Source organism: Dama dama, chromosome 17, assembly GCF_033118175.1.
Source record: "Dama dama isolate Ldn47 chromosome 17, ASM3311817v1, whole genome shotgun sequence".
In the NCBI taxonomy this organism is placed as follows: Eukaryota; Metazoa; Chordata; class Mammalia; order Artiodactyla; family Cervidae; genus Dama; species Dama dama.
In genome coordinates, this window is record NC_083697.1 from 40,240,396 (window position 1) to 40,266,419 (window position 26,024).

At 33.2% G+C, this 26,024-nt stretch overlaps 1 protein-coding gene across 5 annotated transcripts in view; it reads right to left on the reverse strand.

Moving 5' to 3' along the window:
- Nucleotides 1–26,024, reverse strand: part of CCSER1 (coiled-coil serine rich protein 1) — a 1,396,414-nt gene that overhangs the window by 1,219,658 nt on the left and 150,732 nt on the right. For all 5 annotated transcript variants that reach the window (XM_061164390.1, XM_061164391.1, XM_061164393.1 and 2 more), the window contains exons 2-3: nt 15,676–17,037; nt 10,498–10,682 (exon numbers count right to left, since the gene is read on the reverse strand). In XM_061164390.1, coding sequence (XP_061020373.1) covers nt 10,498–10,682; nt 15,676–16,996 — 1,506 coding nt within the window. In that variant the 5' untranslated portion in view covers nt 16,997–17,037. The remainder of the gene's footprint in view (nt 1–10,497; nt 10,683–15,675; nt 17,038–26,024) is intronic.

Genomic DNA, 26,024 nt, shown 5'->3' on the forward strand with positions numbered 1-26,024 from the left:
AGGTGGGTTGGTATTCCAGACCTCTTTCTGCTTCACTTGTGCCTCTTGACACCTGATAAAAGTTCTAATTCATGTTGAGTCTCTCTTGACAGAAAATATTCTTTGTGTTTCTCACTGAAGCATAAACTAATCACTGGAAAATGTTGAAGACAACCAGCCAAGCATTTAAAGCATAATTTTGTAAAGGAATTACAAATATATACAATAAAGAGCCTAAAGGATGGAATGAAATAAAAGCACTTGGGTTGTTGCCAGTTGAATGGACCAGGCTAAGAACAGAAGATATTAAAAAAGAGGAATTTCAGAGCTAACTTTTAGAACTAGAGTGAAATGAACACTGAATTAAATTATAAAAGTGATAAAATGACAGCTATTCTAAATTAAGAATGACCAAACAAAAATAACATCACATAGGAAAAGTGTGAAATGTATATGTTTGATTCATTAGTAAATCACACTTTCTATTCTGAGTTGCAATATGACGGTTTCTGAAATAATTATAAACATTTGTCTTGATTGTTAAAAATTATTTGAAAAATAATATTAACATACTAAAATATATCTTTTCTATAGAGTGATTATAAGGCATTATATATAATTTTATTACAATATTTTTCTTGACCTTCAAAGTCAAAACTTGTTTTGCTTTTTTAATTTAGGACAATTAATTTAATAGCTGTATTTAAATTTCAAAATAACAGAATAATCCTAGGAAAAATAAACTTTTTTTCACTGTGTAACTAGAATAATGTAAAAATTTCAAATGCCAATGACTATTCCTTCAGAAAATATAAGTTATTTTCCTCAAGGTCAATTACATGTTACAGACTATGCAGCTGTTCAGACGATCAAGATTTTCCGGGGATCTTGAGTCAATAAATATCCTTTCTCATGCTATGAATGCTGTGTCAGCTCATGTGGTTACCTAAACAAGACATAAACGGGTTTCATCTTTCAGAAAACTGACATTAACTGATCCAATTAAAAATATAACTGCCATCTTTGCACTCTAATCCAAGATGAAAAGGTAAACAACTCTAATCTTCCAATTTCTTAATTTCAGAGGGATATAAAGTTGTCACTGCATATGGTGACTGCAGCCATGAAATTAAAAGATGCTTGCTCCTTGGAAGGAAAACTATGACAAACCTAGACAGTATATTAAAAAACAGAGACAAAGTCTCTGCCAACAAAGTCTGTACAGTCAAAGCTCTAGTTTTTCCAGTAGTCATGTACAGATGTGAGAGTTGAACCATAAAGAAGGCTAAGTGCCGAAGAATGGATGCTTTCAAATTGTGGTGTTGGAGAAGACTCTTGAGAGTCCCTTGGACAACAAGGAGATCAAACCAGTCAATCCTAAAGGAAATCAGTCCTGAATATTCAATGCAAGGACTGATGCTAAAGCTACAGCTCCAATACTTAGGCCACCTGATGTGAACAGCCTACTCACTGGAAAAGACCCTGATTCTGGGAAAGCTTGAATGCAAAAGGATAAGAGGGCAGTAGAGGATGAGATGGTTAGATAGCATCATGGATGCAACGGACACGAATTTGAGCAAACTCTGGAAAATAGTGAAGGACAGGGAAGCCTGGAGTACTGCAGTCCATGGGATCGAAAAGCATCAGACATGACCTAGAGACTGAACAGCAACAACACAAAGCGTCTAACAGTATCCCAGATATAGTGTGGTTAGAGAAAAAAACCTTTCATTTTCTTCTACTATTGGTCTTATTATTTCCTTTATAAATAATAATCAAAATATATATTATTCTTAATAAAGCTTTGAATATATTCTAGTATTACTACTACTAAAATGTGATAGCTTATTGCTATGCCCTGAATGTTTGTGTACCCCCAAAATTCTTATGTTGAAATACTAATTGCTAAAGATGATGGTATTAGAATGGGGGCCTTTGGGAGGTGCTAGGTCATGAGGGTAGATTCTTCATGAACAGGATTAGTGCCTGCATAAAAGAAGCTCTAGAGAGATCCCAACTTCTTCCATCAGACACAGCAAGAAAGTGCTGGCTACAAATCAGTAACCATGCTCCCACTTTGATCTTGGACTTCCCACCCTCCAGAACTGTGGTAAATAAATTTCTATCATTTATAAGCTACCCAGTCTGTGACATTTTGTTACAGCAGCCTGAACAACCTAGCAAATTTGAATAATGTAATCACAGAGGGAAAAATTAGGTGCTATGGACATTTTCATGTGAACTGTATGAAGAGAAATGGTAATAATTAGGAAACTGCAATTACTTACAACTGATGTTAAAGCATTTGAAGATGAAGTGATTTTTCTCTCTGATATGTTATTCATAGCATTGTGCACCAAACATACAAATTATGACAGCTTCAAAAAAAAAAAATTACTCATCCCAAAAGCTAAAGTGAAAAGACCAAAAAAAAAAAAAAAAAAATGAATGGAATATTTACCTCATTCTTCTTCTTTTTTAAAGGCAATTCTGAATCTACAAGTTTATAAGAAAACGAGATGGAATAAATAGTATATGTAGGTGATATATATTAATTAAAAATTTGTGGTAAAAGTCACATAATTAAAACAAACCTTTTTAACCATATTTAACTATACAGTTCAGTGGCACTGAGTACATTTCCATTGCTGTGTGGCTCTCACCATCATCCATCTCCCTAATTTTTCCCTGTCCTAAACCAAAATTCTGACCCCATTAAACACTAAGTCTTTATACCCCCTCTTCATCTCCCAACCCTCATAGACATATTTGACTTAGAACTTGTATTTATTTAATGGGTTCTCAATAATATCACAAACAATTGACTATTTCTTGCCCTCTTTGCATGGCCAGTCCATAACTATTGCACTGATAGGATCCTAAGAGCCATTATATAAGGCTGATTATCCTAAATGAATGATGTTTCTACTGGAACAATATCAAAGCTGACATAGTCTTGATCAAGTACTTAGCATCAAAACCCAGAGTTTTATTCAACAGTGTATCATAGAAACATCTGTACATCTGTGTAAATTAAGAATATAAAAAATATGCATAAGCATACCACACACAGTGATTGTACTAAAGGCCTTAATTCATATCTATAGTATCTCTATCATAACCTAATTAGCAAGTTTACCTTTAATTCACCAATTCTTATTGTACACGAGGCACTTTTAAGTGCTATAAGAAATGCTAATATATACAAAATATCTTACATTTAAAAGACTGAATGAAATCAAATAATAAAATGAGACATATTCAAATAACTGTGTAGTGAGTGCCAAAGACAACTTAGAAGGACACTGATAGGAAAAGTATAATTAGTAACTAGAAAAATCAATAAAGGCATTATGGATTAGGGCTATTAATCTAAAATTAATATACTACTTATCAACAAATTTAATTGCATGTGTAATGACTGATACTTATGAGTCTCCTTCTTACAATATATAAGGATTGAGGAGAATGATTTGTATGCCCCCATTTTCTTAAATAGATTAATGACTTCCTTTTCTCACCAACTGTCCTTGTAGCATGCAATGATGTTAGCTTTAATTCCATTTACAATGTTCCATGAATGCTGAGATCTTCAACTCTCAAAAAGCCATTAACATTTTTATGTATTTTAAAGTCTTATTTAAGATTTCAAGATTAAGAGGAGAAATTTCTTAAATTAGATCTTCTAATTATCTTTCATTTGCTCTTAATTTTGAGCCTGAACAACTTTCATGCCACAAAATGGAAATGTGAAAGTGCATATACTAAACAAGCCCAGGAAAGCAGTGGATAGTAGAGGTGGGATGAACAGCATGTATACTATGTATGGTGAAACAGATCACCAGCCCAGGTGGATGCACGAGACAAGTGCTCGGGCCTGGTGCACTGGGAAGACCCAGAGGAATCGGGTGGAGAGGGAAGTGGGAGGGGGGATCGGGATGGGGAATACGTGTAAATCTATGGCTGATTCATATCAATGTATGACAAAACCCACTGAAATGTTGTGAAGTAATCAGCCTCCAACTAATTAAAAAAATAAAAAAAAAAAACAAAAAACTGATTCTTTAAACAGTAATTTTGTATTTTCTTCCTTACTGTCCCAATACCTCCCAGAGTTCCTTCTCACCACTATCATTGTCCTCAATGCTAGAAATTATCCAGGAAGGCATGCATACAATTAATAGTGTCAATTTGTACAGTGGGATACAGAAATTCATGTGGCCTTTTTTAATCCTTTTAACTTTTGATATCAGTGGTCCCAAACCCAAATCAAGCATGCCCCCACACATTCTGAATTTTAAGATGGTCAAAATGGTTAAATCTATTGTATTGATAAGATTAGGTTAATGTCTCCCAATCTAGAACTATAAAATCCTCAAGGGCTGTCTCTTTCATCTTTGCATCTTCAAAGTAAAGTTCTGAGAACAAAGTATTAAGTTTTCAATAAATATTTATTGAAAGAAACTGTGAATGAATTGATGAATGGATGAATGAATATAGAAAATGCTAACAAGGGAGAAAACAGTAGGCCCCAGAAGAAAAGTAAATGCATAGTTAAGTGCTTGGCTATTTAACACAGGGTTTTATTAGTCTTAATCAACTATTGTCAATAATATTTAAATTCTAGATTTCAACATATAAAATAGAATTAAAAGAATTAAAATACAACATTAAATGCTGATGATATGCAAGTCACTACTTTTTTTTCTCAACTATAAGTCTGATACATTCTTCTAGAGAAGAAGTTCTACAGTTCTTGTTTTTACTATGCTAGTCACAGTTTCTACACAAAGGCAGCAGGATGCCAAACTGCAAATAAGAGGAATTACGCTGTGTGAGAATAAAAGTGGCCGTAAGTGAACACTGTCAGAAGCACTCAGCACAAATAGTTCAGGGCAACTTTGTGCACATTTGCTGAGTAATGTAAAACTAACACAACTTTCCAAACCAGCTTTTACTGTAATAAAAACAAGTATTTCCAAATATAGTAGGAGTCCCAAACCTGGAGTCAAGTAATTTAGATATATACAAGGCTTTTCAATCAGGAGGAGAACACATCTCAGAAGACAAAACTTGTGGTCAGAATGAATCTTTCAATTCCAAGATGTTTTCCTCTTTCTGAACCATAATGACAAACTCAGTGTGAAGCATAATTTGACTTTATGACCAGTAAACAAAAAGGAGGGACAAGGTAAGCAGGAAATCTCAGTTAATTGAAAGAACTGAGACAATATACTATTGGGGAAAATGATAATAGTGCCCCTGATCCAATATCTGAGTCTACATCATCTAGACACATGGACAGATTACTCCCAGGTCCCTTTTGTGGCTAGTTGGGGCCAGGTGATTAGATTTGCTCAATGAGTTGTGAGAGGAAATGAAGTCTCTCACAAGTAAAACATTTATTACTGGGACGAGGCCTCCAGAGATCTCTTTTTTTCCACAGTAAAAGGCAATGTTTGCAATGGCTGTTGCTTCAACAGCCTGGATATAGAAGGAGGAGACACTTAATGGAACTCCAGCACCTACCACAATAAACATGTAGCCTGAGCAAGAAATAAATCTATATTATAAAGTAACTTGGATCTGGAGGTTATTTGCTCTTCATGTAGCTCAGCTTATCCTTTCTCATACACTCAGGCACTTTACTTTCTCTAGTGATTCTAGGTGTTATATATTGTTTAAAACACACAAATCTATCCTCACATTAATCCTTTTTTCAAAAAAGGGTGATCTGGTAAATATTTGGAGTTAGACTTCACTGTGTAAAGTTTCTGGAAAAACCAAGACAAATCCTTATATTTAATCATTTATACACTATAACCTGGAGGGAAAGCTTTGAAAAAGAGCGAGCCTACTTCCAGAAAGGTTATTTTTTTTTTTTTTTTTTAATGTTTCACCAAATTTATGTGGTGTTTTTTTTTTTTTTTTTTTTATTATTATTATTTTTTTTTCCCAGTGGGTTTTGTCATACATTGATATGAATCAGCCATGGATTTACATGTATTCCCAATGTTTGGACGGTCCTAAGGAAAGTATCAAGTAACTTACTCAGAGAAAAATTAAAGGAAGTCTCTATTTACATCAGTTTGAAGAAATATAATAAATTTGAATGTCTATCAAATTGTTACAGATATGCTTGACTTCTTGTAATAAATGTAAGCAAAGTCCAATTTCTTCTGACTCACTGATGTTCAAAGAGTTACACATCCTGCCCTTTCCCTTTCATACTGTATATACCCAAACTGTACAAAAACACTAGCATTCTGGTCTCTTTCACCTATTACCAATTAGGAAATATTTTTCATCATTCAGAGGAACATTCAGCATCTTAAAAATAGAGCCATACCCATCAATAGAATTAAACCTTCTTGAAATACATGAAGTACTCTAGCACCCTCTAAGTATAAATACCTTCTTTTGTGACAAAGTTCCTTTTTGGATATTTCTCATCTGATACTGTCCATCAAAATATCAAGAAATATTACCACATTTTAAATCCAGAGTAAGTACTAAATTTTGTTTCTTTTTTGCATCCCTTACAGACAATTGTAGTCTAGACTTAGAGCAAGCATAGGTTGCCTTACAGGCGTTAACTTCATTATACAGAAATAACACAAAAAAGATGAAAAATTGAATTTAAATCTATCCCATTCCCCTCAAAGCATGCAGAATTTATAGTTAAGAGAGCAATGATCCAAATCTAAATTTTATCTCTGCCACTTACTGTGTTTCTGAGCAGGTTGCTTATCTTCTTACTGCCTTAGTTTCCTCTTTTGCAAAATGTGTTCAATAACAAATTCACTCAGTTCATAATATTGTGAGAATGAAATGTGATAATATATGTGAAGCATTAAGAGTAGTCCCTTTGTTGAAATAAATATTAAAAATACATGTTACTACTATTTTCCTAAAAGGAAAGAATAACTGAGCCATGGATGCATTCTCAAATACATATAATCACCTGAATTATTTTGGAAGAGGAATATAGAAAATGTATGCTATTTTTCACACATAAAGCTATAATTTCCTAAATATATGTCACTTGTTTCACATATAGCTAAAATTACCTTAAAAAAAAAATCCTAGCATCCCTTCCTTATAATGCTAGGAGTTAAATAATACAATTTATGCAGGTTAAATTAACTATTAAACTATAAATTAAAGATTGAGACATTATTGCAAAGTCCTAATAAATAGAGTCATAAAGTGATTTTGATACATTTCATGTGCAAATTCCAGTGTGTCAGTATTTATTTCAACAAATCTTAAATACTTACCTGTGAATTCAGTGAATACGCACAATGGTTTAACCAAGCTTCTGTCCAATCTTCACAGCTTTTCCCCTATCATGACAATGGTGTAATCCTGACATCTAGTGGACAATCTACATCACTGCAGGTACACTTTTTGAAAATTTATTAAAAAACCTCAAATAAAATAACAAAATCTTATTTTTACATTTGACATTTAAAATTTTAAATCTTGAAAGCATATCTGAGAAGAATAATGATTCTGTGGTGTTACAAGGACAATTATATAAATGCATCAATAGCATGAAAAACGTGACGTAAAAAGAATATGTAAAAGGCCCAACTTTGGGCAACAGTAATAAACGGTGCACACTTATTAATATAAATTCATCTCTATACAGGGATAATAGAAATCTGATGAGGAAAAATGTTTTGCAATAATTCACTGGCCATAAGTTTTAACGTTGCATCAACTGGAAATCTATTTTAACATGTTCTTGTCTTTAGACAAAAAAATCAATAGCAATATTGCAATAATAATATAATGTTTTCAATGCAAATGACAGAAAGATGCAATATAAAATAATGTAATGTATCTATATACACAAGTATAAATACACACATAATCATTTTTTAGCATAATAGTAATAAGAAACCCATTACTGTCCTTTTGTAGATACTGATCTACAAAATCTGACCAAGCCTGGCCTCATGGCTACAACCTCTAACTTCAAGCACAATGGCTTTGCTATCACTCAAGGCTGCCTCAGTAACTTACTGCTTCTTCACATTGCAATCCTCAATGATGACCTAATAGTTTCATTTTAAACGTAATTATATAAAATATATATAGATATAAGTGATTTAGTTTTGAGCATTTTTCTCCTATATCCATCAGTAAGTAGGTAGATAGATCTTTTTTAAACAAACACTGTTAAACACTAGAAATCAAAAACACTGCTGAGAAAGGACACATTTGTGACAAAGGGAGCAAAGTTAATGCAAAAGGCAAGCCCACCCCAGAATTTGTGAGACCTGACGCCTCACAGACCTTCTGGGCTGCAGTTCACTTGTCATCTTTTTCCACCCTAGCTGTATCCTGTGCTATGAGGGAGCTAATACAATTACCTCTAAGACATTTCAGCTCACAAGTCCAAGCTCGCACCCTACCCTCCTACACACATCCCATTTCCACCCTCATGTGCAGACTTCTACAGTTTATACCAGGCATCTGGAGTCTCAGTCACCCAGAAAGTGTTAAAGCTTTGGACGGGCATATCACCTTGAACCCCAAGGATCTTTACCCTATGTGGAAGGGGAACTATATTAGGATAGGGCAAAGGAGAATCCACTAAAGGGTCTGAGAGTAGCCCTGGCATAGGTGTGGTTTAAACAGGACATTTTCTAGGTGGCTAGAGGGTGAAGAAATAGTGTGAAATGATGATGTCAGAGGGTGTCCTTGTGATCAGCATTTTTCTTAGCTTGCGTATCACAGGGTCTTGTTCTAGAATAAAAATACCATATTTTCCATGGAAGTAAGGAAGACAGGTTTTAAGGGTTGCTATCCTGCTGTGCTTCTATTTGTCCTGAGAGTCTCAAGTGAAAACTTATCCTCTCTGACTTAAAACAACCATGCAGACCAAGTTTCCCTTCAAAACACAGATTCTTCAATAAGTGGTGCTGGGAAAACTGGAAAGATATATGTAGAAGAATGAAATTAAAACATTCTCTAACACCACATACAAAAATAAACTCAAAATTGATTAAAGACCTACATGTAAGACCAGATACTATAAAACTCCTAGAGTAAAATAGGCAGAATACACTTTGACATACATTGCAGAAATATCTTTTTGGATCTGCCTCCTAGAGTAATGGAAATAAAAACAAAAATAAACAAATGGAACCTAATTAAATTTAAAAACTTATGCACAGCCAGTGTTTTGCACAATCAGTTGTATCCAACTCTTTGCAACCCATGGAATTCTCCAGCCAAGAATACTGGGATGAGTTGCCATTCCCTTCTTCAGGGGATCTTCCCAATCCAGGGATCGAACCCGAGTCTCCTGTATTGCAGGCAGATTCTTCACCCTCTGAGCCACCAGGGAAGGAAACCATAGACAAAACGAAAAAGCAACCTACAGACTGTGACAAAATATTTGCATATGATGATATGGACAAGGGATTATTTTCCCAAACATACAAAGAGTTCATACTGATGGCCAAGAGACACATAAAAAGATGCTCAATGTCACTAATTATTAGAGAAACACATATCAAAACCACAATGAGATACCATCACATACTGGTCAGAATGGCCATCATTAAAAAGTCTACAAATAGTAATTGCCAGAGAAGGTGTGGAGAAAGGGAAAGCCTTCTACATTGTAGGTGGTAATGTAGGTTGGTACAGCCACTGTGGAAAATTGTATGGAGGTTCCTCAGAAAATTAAAATAGAAATACCATATGACACATCAATTCCACTCCCAGGCATATATCCAGAGAAAATTTCAAATCAAAAAGATACATTCACGCCAATATTAATAGCAGCACTATTTATGATAGCCAAGACATGGAAGCAACCTAAAGTTTTCCATTGACAGATAAATGAATAAAGAAGATGTGGTGTGTGTGTTTGTGTGCGTGCATACATACATGTAATAGAATATTACTCAGCCATAAAAAATTAAATAATGCCATTTGCAGCAACATGGATATACCTTGGGATTATCATGTTAAGTGAACGAAGTAAGTCAGACAGAGAAAGACAAATATCATATGATATCACTTATATGAATACTCTTAAAAAAATGACATAAATGAACTTATTTATAAAACAGAAAAGGACCCACAGACATAGAATACAAACTTACAGTTACCAAAGGAGAAAGTGGTACAGAGGAGATGAGTTAGGCATTCTGGACTAACATATTGCCAATGCTATATGTAAAGTGTATAAATAAGGATCTACTGTAGAGTACAGTAAACTGCATTCAATATGTTGTAATAATCTATAATGGAAAAAATCTGAAAAAGTATATGTGTGTGTGTGTGTGTGTATCTGAATCACATTGCTATATACCTGAAACTAATATTATTTTGTAAATTAACTATATTTCAATTTTTAAAAATGGTTTAAAAAAAGAAACACAACAAAAATATGAGGTGTCTATTCTTCAGTCTCTTTTCATTTTGCAAGAGGCATGAACATGCCAGTAACATATGGGATTATTTTATTATACACAAGCATAGATATATACTTACCATGCTGTTCATTTTTGAAGATGATGAACTTGCTCTTTGCTTCCTTAGACTATTAACTTCTTCTACATTTCCATCTTTTGGTTTCAAAATCATCCTGCTACTCCCTGCAGTCCCTTCTGATGAGGATCGCAGTCGCCTCTCTATAAATCTTCCTTCACGGTATGGACTGAGGCTACTGGCAAGAACTATTTAAACATAAATAAATAAAAATTAATATAAATGCTTAAAAGTAGTTTTTATGAAAGTTCCACTGAAAGCAAAAGGGAAACTCTTAGTGCCATTCAATAATTCTCAACCACAGAGAACTTCTTGAATTAGTAGTGGTAGTTTACTTAATTATGTAAATCACTTTGTAGCCCCCATATTTTGGAGTCATCCTTGACTTCTTTATACCTCACATAAATCGTATTAACAAGTCCTGTACTTATCACCTTAAAATCATATACAGAATCTGATCATCTCTCACTGTCTCCCCCACTAGCATGCTGGCACAAACTCCATCAGTGCTTGTCTTGCTTACTGCAGTACTTCTAAACAGTCTCTGGTGTCTGCCTAGTCCTGCATGCCTCTCCCTGATCAACACACAATCTATCTTCTACATGATAATCAGAATGATACACTTAAGTGAGATTGATCACGATAATTCCTCTAGTCAGAAAGCTGGTATGCTTCCAATGGGGCTACTGAGTTCCTCACGATATGACCCTACTCTCCTCATTGGTCACTTGTTAATCATATCTATCGTATCTATACCCTCATCTTCTACTACCCCCCACTCCTGGACCTCTCACTTTCTAGAACATTGCAAGCATGCTCCAGCCTCAGATCCTCACTCCATAGCCTTTGAAACTGATATACTTTTCTCAAATGTCTCTATGGCTTACTCCCTAATTTTTTACAATATGTTACTTTGAGTAATACCTATTCACTATACTTAAAAATGGAAACTAAAATAAGAAACTATCAGAAAGAGAAATTAGGAACGATAACAATTACATCTACAATTGCATCAAAATAATAAAATACCCAGGAATAAAATTAACCCAGGAGGTGAAAAACATATACACTGAAAACTATAAAAGACACTGATGAAAGAAAATTATGAAAATAAAAATAGAGTTGTTTTATGTTCAGAAACTGGAAGAACTGATATTTTTAAAATGTCTGTACTACCCAAAGGGACCTATAGATTTGATGTAATTCCCTATCAAAAACCATGATGACATTTTTCGCAATCCTAAAATTTGTATGGAACCACAGATGACTCCAGATAGCCAAAGCAATCTTGAGAAAGAAAAACAAAGCTGGAGACATTACAGGTCTTGATTTCAAACTATGTTACAAAGCTATAGTAATCAAAACAGTATGGAATTGGCATAGAAGCAGACAGCTTAATGGATCAGAACAGAGAGCAAAGAAATAAAGCCATTCATATATGACAACTAATTTTTGACAAACAGCCCAATCATATATAATGAGGGAAAAAAAAGACAGTCTCTTCAACAGAAAATGTTGGGGAAAATGGACAGTCATGTGCAAAAAGATGAAACTGGAATCTTACATCATACACCAAAATCAATTCAAAATTTATTAATGACTTGAAAGTTAAGACCAGAAACTGCAAACCTCCTAGAGGTAAACATGGGAATAAGCTCTTTGACATTGATCTTGATAATGATGCTTTGGATTAGATATTAAAAACAAAGAAAATAAAAGCAAAAACAGACAAGTAGGAATATTTCAAACAAAAAAGTTTCTGCACAGAAAAGCAAATAATCAAGAAAAAAAGAAAAAGAAACAAAGACAACCAATTGGATGGGAGAAAATATGTGCAAATCATACATCCTGTAAGGGGTTAATAGTCAAATATACAAGAAAATCATATAACTTAATAACAACAAAAAAACAGGCAAAGAACATAAGTAAACATTTTTTTCCCAAGTAAGACATACAAATAGCCAACAGGTTCATGAATAAAAGAGCTCAACATTCCTAATCATCTGTGAAATGCACATCAAAACCACAATGAGATGTTACCTCATTTTTGTTAAGATGGCTATTATCAAAAAGTCAAAAAGAGAACAAGTATTTTTGAGGAAGTGGAAAAAAGGGAACCCTTGTGCACTGTTGGTGGGAATATAAACTGGTGCAGTCACTCTGGAAAACTGTATGGAGGTTCTACAAGAAATTAAAAATAGAGCTACCATATGAGCCAGCAACCCTACTTCTGGTAATCTACCTCCAGTCAACAAAATCATGATCACAGAGAGATCTCTGTACTCCCATGCTCACAGCACCATTATGCACAAATGACCGATACTGCATGGTGTCACTTGTATATGGAATCTTTTTGTAAGAGCTGAACTCAAAGAAACAGCAGAAAAGTGGCTGTCGGGGGGTAGGAAGTGGGAGAAACAGAGAAAGACTGGCAAAAGAGTACAGACTTTCAATTATAAGATAAAGATCTGAGGATCTTAATAACTTGAGGGAGGGGATCCTTTCACAATGTACACATATATCAAAAAAATAATTTCGTTCACTTTAAACACATAATTTGTCAATTATACCTCAATAAAGCTAAAAAAAAATGCAAACTACAATCCCACTCCCCACATCCTAATCTTTTATTCTGCTTTAAACCCATCCTCAGACGTTATCACCATCTGACATTTATTTATTTCTATGTTAATTGAGTATTCCCACTGCAAAGTAAGCTTCCTGAAGGGAAGGGTTCGTTTTGTTCATTTCTATATCCTGAATGCCTAAAAACAGTACCAAAACAAATATTTGTAAATGAATGAAACTGATTTGTTCAGGCTCACCTATGGGTTTAAAGACTTTTGGCTAGGACCTATTAACCCAACATATGCTTGTTCTTTTTAGAAAATTTTTAATCTAATAAATAAAGGTTAAATTGCCAGAGAGCTAACATCTCATTCACAATTCTGATATGAATGTACACCTAACACATTCAGATATTTGTTACTTTTTTAAACATATTTCATAATAAATACAGAATAACTCTAGTGTTATGAAATTAAGCAACTCTTTCTTCTGCAAAATACATTTGTTTAAATGTCTTTAAGAGCTTTAAAATTCCAAATTATAAAATCTTTATGAACAGTAGATGAATATCTACCATTGATGCAAATGAAAGGTAGTATGAAACCAACTCTTCCTTTTTTACATTACCAGCTTATTTGCCTATATCTTTCTATTTTACAAGCTATAGATAATATGAATAATCACCTAATATCCAGGAACAGGTATCATGGTGTCAAATTCAGTGAAATTAATTTAATGTATTAAGTGGCTTGGAATTAGGATCTCAGTCAACAGATTAATAGCCAGCAAGATAATTGTTAGTCATTACCTAGTTTCCATAAAGATAATATTTACTTTATTCAGTTTGACATTGAGGTATAACTCATCATTTCTAAATAAGAATTAACCAGGATAATTACACTTTTACCCTTTTGCATGTTATTTCTTTTAAGAACTGCCTACATTCCAATCTGAGGTCCACCATTTGCTAAGAGTATGATTTCATAAAGTTATTTAACTTAATCCTAAACTTTAGTTACTAAATTCCACATAAATTTTTGGTTATTATTAAATAAAACAATGCATGGAAACTGCTTATCACATTTTGGGGCACATCAGTATCATCATTATCAGTCTTATAATTATATTATAGTTAAAGAATTAAGCAAGTATCACCAAAAATACAAACAAGGCTACCAAGATCAAAAATTGAAAAAAGTAGGCAGATGTGTAAAAATGATCTTGTATCTAATGTGAAACAACTGGAAAATTAATTCATGCCTTTAAAACTTTAGAAGTGCTATATTCACGGACAGACTAAAGAAGTCAGATAAGCTTATAATTCCTGATATTATATAATACATAACTTCACTGATCACAAATTTTATTTAACATTTTAATATTATTCCTAATGTTTTCAAAAGAGGCTGGGTCATGATATGTACTACAACCTAGTCATTAAGAATCTGATCTTTGGATTTAAATAGTTTAATCTGACTATGCCACTAGCCAGTTGTATAATCCCTCAGTCTCAGTTTTCTTACATGTAAAATGGGGAACATACTAGTTAGTACCTATCTCATAGGAATTATATCATAAACAATGACTCATGAACTTAGTGGCTTTGGACACATTACTTAACCTATCTGTGCTCCCAATTATCTTGCCTGTACAGTCAGTTACAATAATAATAATGATTTCAATCACTTCCAGATTGAATAAATTAATGTATTCAAAAAGACAGAAGAGTAAATGGGACATATTATTGAGAGAACAGTAAATGGACTTATTGTTGAAAGAACTATTAGTGTGAATGAAAGTGAAAGTGAAGTCATTCAGTCTTGTCTGACTCTTTATGACCCCCTGGATTGTAGCCCACGGAATTTTCCAAGCAAGAGTACTGGAGTGGGTTGCCATTTCCTTCTCCAGGGGATCTTCCTGACCCAGGGATCAAACCCGGGTCTCTGGCATTGCAGGCAGAGCCTTTACCTCTGTGCCACCAGGGAAGCCCTACTAATGTGAATAGCAGCAAAAGCAGCAGCAGTAGTGGTAGTTGTAGTAATCACGGTGGAGAAAAAAGAATAAAAAATAATGAACACAGCCCATCAACAATTCTCTTGAACTGAATTTTATACTGAAAAACAAAGTTTTTCTGTTAAATAACAGACTGCATTAAATCAACCTTCCCTCTCACTTTTTTGTGCCAAAACATGCATCCTATTTAATAATAAAAAGCTTTGCTAAAATACAAAATAAAATTTATACAAATTTATTTTATAATGGTTATTATTTAAGATATACCAATATTCTATCATAAACTATAAAAGATACTCATTATTTTAAATAAAACCATATTGTAAATGAAATTAATTTCCTTCCACTTTCTTCTGAGGCACAGAATCTGAATAGCACAACTAAGCAAAATGAGTAATCTGGCTGAATTACATTTCAGCATGATACAAATGAAGTAAGTTTAAGTACAGAAATGATTTAAAGCAAATTATAAACAGGAATGAATATTAGAGAGTGAAAACTAAGGAAAACATAGTTTCCATTCATGAGATGGAATAAGAAAATTGACTATAAGGAAGATTATAATTCATATCATTTATTATACAGAGAAAATCAGCATACCTTTGGCAGGATTTGCATCATATCCATATGAAGTTTTGTTTAAAACATGATGATCACCAGAAGAGGGTATTATCCTTGAATCTGAAATAGGCTGGATCCCTTTCACACGTTCAGCTATCGCTTTATGGTGCTCATAAAATCCAAATTTCCTTGGGGAGCTTGTTGCCAACATTGTCTCACCATTTTGTATTACCATATGCTCTTCTCTTGTATCATTTGAGAGGTGAGTCTCTGAGTCACTCCCATTCATAACAGGTAGTTCACTGATTTGCAATAACACTTCCTTCTGATTAGCAGCAGAGATTTCCGGGAAAGAATTAGATTCAGTGCTACATCGACCTTCTAATCTGTATTTCCCAGGAGACACAATTGCACAGGGAACGGTTCCCCTAAGGTCTCTTGTGGTCTTTGTAACAGCAGCAGGATTAGGAGAAATCTGAGAGGTAGAATCATTGTGGCCAAGGTTGTCACAGTGGGATGCCATACTTCCACTTTTAGGAAATGCATCCGCTTCAGACACAGAATCTTCAGTCAAGGCTAAGAACTCTGAAGGTGTCTGAGCTGTAGTAAGATCAGCAGAAAGCAACGGAGATTGTAAAGAGCTACCTGCCCGTTCTGTTACATCCACAGAACAAGATGGAGAAGCTCTTATTAATACAGGTTCCCGTTCTTGGTACTGTGTAATTTCCAATGAGAATTCAGATTGTTGTACCAATGAAATAGATTGGCTCTGTGGAACTGGCTTAGAAAATTTATAGTGAGATGAGAAAGATTTAGTAAGAAGCTTCTTTGTTGACTGCTTAACAGAACGGCGAGTCTGTTCTTCTGTGAACCCAGAATCATCCCCCTCACTTTTCCCAGAACTTAGGCAATTTATGAAGACATTCTTGTTAGTCGAGTGTTCCTTTTCCCTTTCAAAATCCTCTGTCAAAGATCTTGTTATCTTCTTATTTCGGGAAGTGCTAAAACCAACAGAATGTCTTCCCCTGGCTTTAGTATGTTCTTCCAAACTCAGTTTTTGCATACTGCTCTGACCAGGTTGAGCACCATTTGAAATACTAAGGTTCTGGTTGGTAGGTTCTTGCTTAGGTTCACTCCCCTTCTTATGATGAAAGCTGATGGACGGAGTACGGAAGAGGCTTCTGCGTTTACCTGTACTACCTGAGCTTGAGTTAGTGCTGGAAGGAGAGGAACTGTGGACACCGACTGTATTACTTGAGGAGGGTGAAGAAGGAAGGGAATCGTGTTTTCTGCTAATACTCCTTCTGAAAATTGGCAACCGGGAGACCAGAGTAGATCGTCTTGATCCAGAGTCCCCCATTGGGACTCCAAGGCTTGTGCTGCGATAGCTAACTTAGTAACCTGAGAAAAGTTAAAACAAACAGAATAAATTAAAATAATTCAATTATAAATATGACATTTTAAAACAAAATATTGTTTTCTCATTCGTGACACAAAATTTGTGCTATACTAAAATAACAAATATTACAATTCTGATACTTAAGAAATTCTCTGAATCTCTTTGCAGCAAAATATCCAGTAATTTGTAGGGAAATTTTATACTGGTGCAAAAACTTCAAGATGACCAAGAATAATTAAAGTCTATTCAAAAGAGGACTGTATCAGAAGACCTAAGAACATTATTCAAGACCCAGCCTTACTGCTCACACTGGTTCTGTGATTTGGTAAATTGTTTATTATTAACTTTTTATGTTTCTTTATTTAGATTTAGTAGGCATGTGACAGGCATGATCACTGTCTTCTGAGTAAAATCCCCCACCACTGCCTGTTGGCCAGCACCAGATGAACCACAGGACTCAACAAGTAACTGACCCAAGCTTAACAGAATCACAGACCAGACTAAAGCATGACTTGATCCTAGAATCTCCACTCAAAGAAAAACCAACTGAGACATAGTCTTCCTCTTGGAGTTTGATTTAGGGAGTTTAGAGATAATCAGTCCACTGGCAGAGGAAAGTAAACCACATCATAAAGGATCTAAAGAAGAGTTATACACAAGATAAAGTTATGAGGAAACCACAGTTATGAGTTAAAGAAAAGATGAATTTTTGAAAGTTAATTCAACTGGTAATGCTGAGTGAGCCTACATGCAGAGAAAAGTAAAAACACAGAAAATGTATAAACAAGATTAATGTCAGAGTACTGATGATGAAGACAAAAAAGAAGAGGAAGGAAAGGTGGCCACTGCAGTTTATTAACTGTCATGCACCAAGTACTTGAAATAGATTATCTTTTTTTAATGCTTATAACTGCAGAAGTAGCTCTTACTCTGGTCAATTTACAGCTGAAAGGTAAATTGCCTACATCACTCAGCTCATAAGTAGTAAAGCAGGACTAGAAAGCGAAGCTGGATCTAACCACAGGGTCAGTTCATAATCAGCGTGATATACACTGCTTTCATGAAAGTAAAAAGCCAAGAGCTTACGCTGCAGAAGGCCTACATGTCCCTACTTCAGAAATTCCTAGTTGTATGGTAGATCTTTCTCTGACAGTGACTACTATTTTTCTTCACTACTATTTTTCTTTCCTTTTCATAACGTGACATTATGTGGTTTCTATTTTGTTTTGTTTTGATGTGATTCTAAATTTCAGTTAATTCCTTAACCATAATGTGCACACCCCCGCTTTGTCAATTTGAATCATATTGTTTCGCTTTGCTGTTTATTGCAACCAAAACTAACAATAATAAATACTACATAAAATGACAAGCCCTCCACTTTATCATCCTTACAGATACGAAACTGACCAAGTACACACTTTCATGGCCTTGAAGAACTGCATGAAAAAAACAGAAAGTGTGTTCTTTGTCAGATATGCATTCTTAAATACTTGATATCTTGTTCTAAATGATATAAAATCAATTTGCCCTCCGTGATTTTTATTGGATGGTCTTTAACTGCACTCACTAAATGTGAATTTAACTCAAACTATGTGCGAACTGCTTCTAAAACATTTAAGTATTCTCGCAAGGCTTTGGCTGAAGAAAGCTTAAAATACAAAGATTTTCATTTGCAAGGTCTTCAACAAATTAAAACTATCTCATTGTCCTCTCAGCTTATATATTCCGAAATGGATGCAAAAAATAATACAATTTTTTTTACATTTTCACTGTTAATAATGCTGTAATGAATATCATTCTCAGCTGTGTTTTTTTATTTATATGCAAGATTTATTTCCATTCAATGCCCAGTGAATAACTTTGCTCTAATTAGAGCATTATCAACCATAATGATTTGCAGCTGGTGGTGAACCTAGGGATTTCAATGCTTTAGTGTCAAGATATTTAACCATTATGTTTCAAATATCTTCAGAATTCATATATATTAAAATGTTTCTAAATCTTTTTTCAGTAATTCTTGCAGTTCTATCAGCAATTAAAAATAAAAGAGTGAATAAATCCCATATCTCTTAGGCAAGTATTCAAATGATTTATTTAATAATGAAAAACTTTCAGAAAAAAAGAATTACTACAAATACACCTCTTTTAAATTCTTAATGAAAATAACCAGACTTAATTTCTTTAAGTAAAAACATCATAGACATATAGAGATATTTATACACTGAATGGGATGACATGGAGGAGATATAAAATATATTAGAGATAAAAATCCCTTATGTTTCACTTTATCTGCTGATAGTCGCTTAAATGAAGTTCTTCATTCCAGCTAAATTGGAGAAAGACAAAACTATCTGTAAGGTTGGGATTATCCATACTCTTTAGAAAGACTCTTTAAAGTCTGGATGCCATCTATGTCTCCAGATTTATTATTACCCTCCTCATATTTCATTCTCCAACTGCACTGATTACCACTTGACATTTTCTGTTCACTTTCACCATCAAGACATTAGCAGATGTGGGTCCATCTACTTCCAATGTCAGTTGAGCAACTCTGATAGTAAAATTTCTATTTCTACAACATGGTCCCTCCCAGAATGTAGTCTCTGATCCCCACCTTGTGCTGTCTTTCATTCTGGACTTAATACTTATCCTAAATGCATCCTCAAGGTTAAACTTTCATAGCAAACATCTGCTTATTTATCTGACTTTACTATTTTACCTTAGGTTTCTTAATGGCAAAGGCCACTTCTGCTCCGAGACCCCAGTACCTAATACACAATCAATGCCTACAGAGTAAATGGATGTCAAAAAGCGAAATTTTAACTTGAACACATCAGTATCTCAAACACAAACAAGCATATTTCCTCTCTCACTACCAAAAATAAATGCTACAATTTGAGTTTAATTATGTTGAATTCCAACTTTCAGAGTCATGAATTAATCTGAAAGCCTTTCAAACTGTAAAATAAATGATCTACATTTTGCTTACATTTGAAGATAATGCTAACAAGCTGAATAACACATCATCAAATCAAGTTTGACTTTTCATGAAAGATAAATACAACAAAGACAAATGCATGGTACTTTTATTTTTACTATAAATTTACTACAATTATAACTATTTTAATTCTTTAGCAAATCTTGCACATATTTTCAATGTTTTTTATAAATTTCCAAATCAGACAAAATGTATTTTCTCAATTCTCATCTAATTTGTCTTAGCTTAGAAGTCATAGTCACTTTGATCATAACAGGTATAAAAAATATGTAGGTTGAATTAGACCTGCTCATTGTCCAAGGACCTTTATTATCATAACATTTTCTTTGAAAATACAAATTCTTCATGAAAGATTATCTTCTAAATGTACTTCTAAAGCTGTCTAAATAAACAAGTTACCCTGATATAGAAACACCACCTCCAAAAATGCAGACTGACTATATTAAAAGTGGTATGAAACTCAGTTCTACATCCACTGAAGAAATAATATCCTTTGTTCTTGAGCACCACAATTTAGCAAAAAGCTCCCAGAAAGTACTTTATTCAGTGATCTCTACAACCTTAGCAAATACTATTATTATCCTTAATAGAACACAACTTAAATGGTTGATCTATTCCAAATAAACTGGAGCTAAATTTCTTATTTGACATGGTTGAGAAGAAAGTGATTCAAGAGGTTATATAAAGCATTAATATGTTACCTATTTAAAATGAGAGTTAAAGCAAAATACATTAAAAAATAAGATATCCTGAAAAATTATACCTTTCTTCCATAATTCCAAAGGCATTAACCAAAGACATAAAATAACCTTGTAAGTTTTCACAGCTATCACCTTGGAACCTGGGTGCCATATGCACAAACAGGTATGCCTGTCTGTGCAAGTAAAAGAAATAGAACAAAATACCCTTCATCTTTTTTTTCCTGTAATTTTCTATTTTCCTAGAATTTAGACAGTCCTAATATTATTCAACTATGAGCCAATGATGATGAAGGGACCCAAAGTCCACATCTGAGATAATACTGAGTATCCTTTTCCTCTCTCCCAAACTAGTAGTATATGACTGCAAAAACAAGACTACACAAACAAAGAACGTTCTATACAGACATGTGATCAGCATATCAAAATGGGTTTCTAATCCAAAGTCTGCCACTTACTAGTAGTGAGAACTAGAACACAGATAATGATGATTGTACAGTGATTCGTCTTCAAGGATGGAAGGTGTAACAACAGAAAAACACATAACACTCTGCTTGGTACAGAGTAAATCTGGACTTTCTTTTTTTAATGAAATGCATCCAAGCAAGTGGTACCTGACAGTACAGCAGACAGAGTAATTATGAAAATGAGCTACTCATCAAAATCTACCCCAATTACTCAATTTAAAAAACCATCTAAAAATCCAGGGGGAGGTGTATAAATTGAGATCAGTATTCTTACCCCTTGTGATACACCTTCCTAAAGTATACATTTTTATTACAATTTAAAAATAAAACCAATATTTGAAATGTGTGTGGGGAATGTTACATAAGTACGATCCCAGCTCTAACTTTTCTCAAAAAGGATATCAGAAAATAACCAGGTAGAGCCTAAATGACCACACTGAAAAGAAATCAATGATACATGGTGAAAATGGAAAAAAAGAATATTCACACAAGTCAAATACGCACTAGGCAATAACTTTCAACATTAAGAAAACAATGACAGAAAACAAATCATACATAAATATATCAAAGGACACATCAATTTTCACCAAAATTAAATATATAATAGCTGAAATAAATGTCCAAGTCAATCTTATCTAATGATGTTATTTTGGTGCACATTTAAATGAGGCCTGATAGGTGTTATGGCTTAGCTGCAAAGGCCTCCAGCTCAGATTTTATCACAAAGTTCATGCAATTTACATCTCAATCTCTTTTTTTCCTTAATTGAAGTTAGAGTTGATTTGCAATATTGTGTTAGTTTCCGGTGTACAGCAAAGTAACGCAAAGAAACTCACACTTCTGTATACATTATTACAAGATACTAAATTATTACAAGATACTGAATATTGTTCCCAATGTTTTACAGTAGGTCTCTATCTATTTTATATATAGTAGTATATATCTGTTAATCTCATATTCCTAATTTTACTTTAACTATGGTGTAATCTATTTTTAAATGTAGTTCTAAAATGTTTATTATTTTTTTTAATGAATGGGGAACTAATGCAGGTTTCTGTAACACATAAATCCTCATACACATGGACAAGGGCCACTACAACCAGCAGGTTTGGTGAGGACAATACAAGATACATTGAAAGGATGACCGATCAGAACCAAGTGGGTTATTTGGTCACAGGGAAGAGAATGAGAATGTCAGCCAAAGATAGCAAGAGTTAGAAATGGTATAATTGACTGAATATGTTTAATTAGCGATTTATTAAATTTGCATATAATTTAGCCACTTGAATACAGCAGTAAGTCATTTTCAACAATAAACAAGAAAAATAACGCAAACAAGCAATTGCTTACATCAGAAATGCTTGTTTATATCAAAATGATTTGATGCTAAAAGTAGCATGTGAGCAGAGATAGATTGCCCCTAATTGGACCTATAAATCAATATCCTAGGTAGAGAGGGGTGCTCAATTACATAGTAATAGAAACTGTTACAATAGGGAAGGAGAATACATTTCAAAGAGATTATTCTAGCAGGATTTAGGGAAGCAGATGTGTTCCTTGTCTGAATTAATAGTAGGACAGGGACCATAATACATATTTAGAAAGACATGTTATCTTGAAACCTAGCCAGATATAATCTTAATTCTTCATCACCCAGAGGAGACAACAGAGAGAGAAGAAAAACATACAGAGAAAGAATAGATATTGACCAGAGATTAGACAGAATTTAGTAGTGAAAGAAGAAAAAACTCTAAGTCATATCTACAAATGATCCAGGCTTAAGTAAATAATGAGCCTATATTGATACTTAATGCTACAGTTTATGTTCTGAGATTTATACACAATTTTTGACTGTGTACTGTTAAGAAAGCAGACTCTCATGCAAGAATATCTCAATCTGAATTCAGCACTACATACAAGAGCTGTGGGACTTCAGAGTGATTTTAAAAGTTATTTAAACTCCCTGAGGCTTCATGATGATAATAATTGCAATTGTCCTAAAGATTTTGTGATAATCTAATAAACAACACCAAAAAAAGCACTTAGAACAGGGTCTAGGATATGATAAACGTTTAATAACTACAAATTATCAAGAAAAATCAACCATACTTATATTATTTCACAGCCAAATATATTTTAATTTAGCTTAAAATCTCCCCAACCTCTCTCAGCTGGAAGTTCTAATTCTGTCTACCAGTAGACACTTTCATTTCTAGTCAAGACAGAAAGGAAGGTCAGAGGCCAGAATACCCATATGTCAATGGACTTGTGGCTTGGAATTAACACACACACACACACACAATTGAGTTCAATTATTTAGTATTATTTTTTTCATTTTCAACAAGATAATCTAGACTTAAGCAAATAATTGACAATATTATGAATTTTCGAAGACTGCCTCAGATTCTGAAAGTGATTCTCTAAAACTGAACTTGATAAATTTGCTGAGCAATGACAATGTCATAATAAATATGCAACTTTAAAGAGGAGAGCACACATCTAAAAGTATATATGCTTGTTAATAAAGAAAATTTTATTCTTATTTCTAACACTGGAGAATGAAATTTGGTCTTAAAATATTATTTTGGGAAAAAATTACTTATAATCTCCTAGATTAGGTTTCCTAGAAGCACAGCCTAAGCAAGGAATTCTTGTTCAAGCAAATCACTAGAGAATTACTCTCAGCAGAAGGTAAGGAAAGAAAGCATGAGAGGTCAGGGGTGAAGCTAATCAAGGATGTGGCTGACAATGGCATCTAGCTTGAGATGAACTGTATGGAACCGGGAACACTTACTGACACCGTGACACAGTGGCAGGTCTTTTGGCCTTTTGTATCCTATGCTAGTCAACCAACTGTAGATCTCTCTAAGGACTGGGGAAAATATTTGAAACATATAAAACAGGTAAAGAATTGTTATCTGGAATATTTAAAGAATTCTTATAAATCAGTAAGAAAAAGACAATTCAAACAGAAAAATAAATGGGCACAGAATATGAACATGCAATCCCAGAAGAAATAGAAATTATATATATATTCACTATAAAAATACATATAAAAACATATTCAAACTCATTCATAAGTACAGAATATAGAATGAGCTCCTACAAGCCAGTAAGAAACAGACAGCACATAGGAAAAAAAGGTAGCAAATGATATAGATAGGAATTTCATGAAAGAGGAAACGCAAAGCACTAATCAACACATGAACAGATATTCAACTCCATTATTAATCAAGAAAACCACAGATACTATTTCTCACCCATAACATTTTAATACTAAATAATATAAAATTTGAATGAAAGAAGTAGTACTTATAGACCCTTAAAAAGGAGTCCAAATTAAGATCATTGTAGAAAATTATGAATCAAAATAACAAGCTAAGTAATTTCACTTCTTAGCATTTACTCGAGAATAATACTCACATATCTGCACAAAGAAACATAAGAAAACATGTATAGAAACATCCAATATGCATTAATAATAGATAAAAATAAATGTCCAGTAATAGACTTAAAAAATAACATATAGTACTATCTACTCCACAGTATAATAGCCAAGAGCTAAACATATAAGGTAAAAGATATGATCTGACAAGAAAACTCCCAAGGCATTTAATTAATAAAATCTAGTACTTAAGTGATATGCTATATACATTTTATGTAAATAACAAACATATTATGAAAATTTCTAGACAATAAATATTCTATAGATTCATATGTATGTAAATGAATAGGAAAAAATCTGGAAGGATGTATTTCAAAGTGTAAACCAGAAATATCCCTGAAGAGTGCCTCTGTATGGTGGTTATCATCAGTGGGCCATTAATGTAACATGTATTATGAAGTTTTAACAACGAAAATGAATTCATGAATTACTGATGCTTTTATAGTTAAAATTTACAAAATTCAATTTGAAACTGTATAAAAATATATGGCCTATCAAACTTTCATAATGCTAAAGGGTATAGGAATGTAAATGTGTTTAATTCAAAAGGTATAAAAAATTAATAATAATAGCTGCCTCTGAAACAGAATGAACATGTAGAAAATGATTTTTATAAAAATAATTTGACAATGTTGTGAAGTAATTAGCCTCCAACTAATAAAAATTTTAAAAAAGAAATTAAAAAAAAAAATAATAATTTGACCAAATGTGACATACACAAAAATCAACTGAGAGTTTAATAATTTAATCAAATATTTTATATTTAACACCAAGTATTTAAATAAATGAGACCTCCCAAAGTACTAAGAATTCCTACATTAATATAAAGACTTTGTATTTTTCATGAACCTATATTTTTAACACTGAAATTATATTTTATGTGACAATCAGTCCAAATGTATATTTATAAATTGAAATTTACTTTTCTAAAACTTTAAATTCTATTTCATTTCACATATGGAAAACTACTTCTATCCTTTAAAAAAAACTCATTATTCCTTTACCATCTGATAATTAATATAAATGTTGTCAGTGATAGTTCAGATACAAATGATTTGTTCTAGGCCTTAGATAATCTTCTTAATGTTTCAGTATTTTCATAATACAAATAGTAAACCACCACAGATTATACACCTGGCTAATAAATCTGAGTTATATGACTTGGAAACATGTGACATTATGACTTTTTCTCATTAATAATAAATTAATGCTATTATAAAATTCTTTCCAAGGCTAGGAAAAGAACCATATAAATATATATATATATATATATAAAGTGGTTTATATTTCCTTGGATCACATGCATGCTTCAGTTAGACTTAAAAATAGCTTATTTGCTTTCTAAATATTAAAATAAGTGGATTTGCTTCATATTTTAATT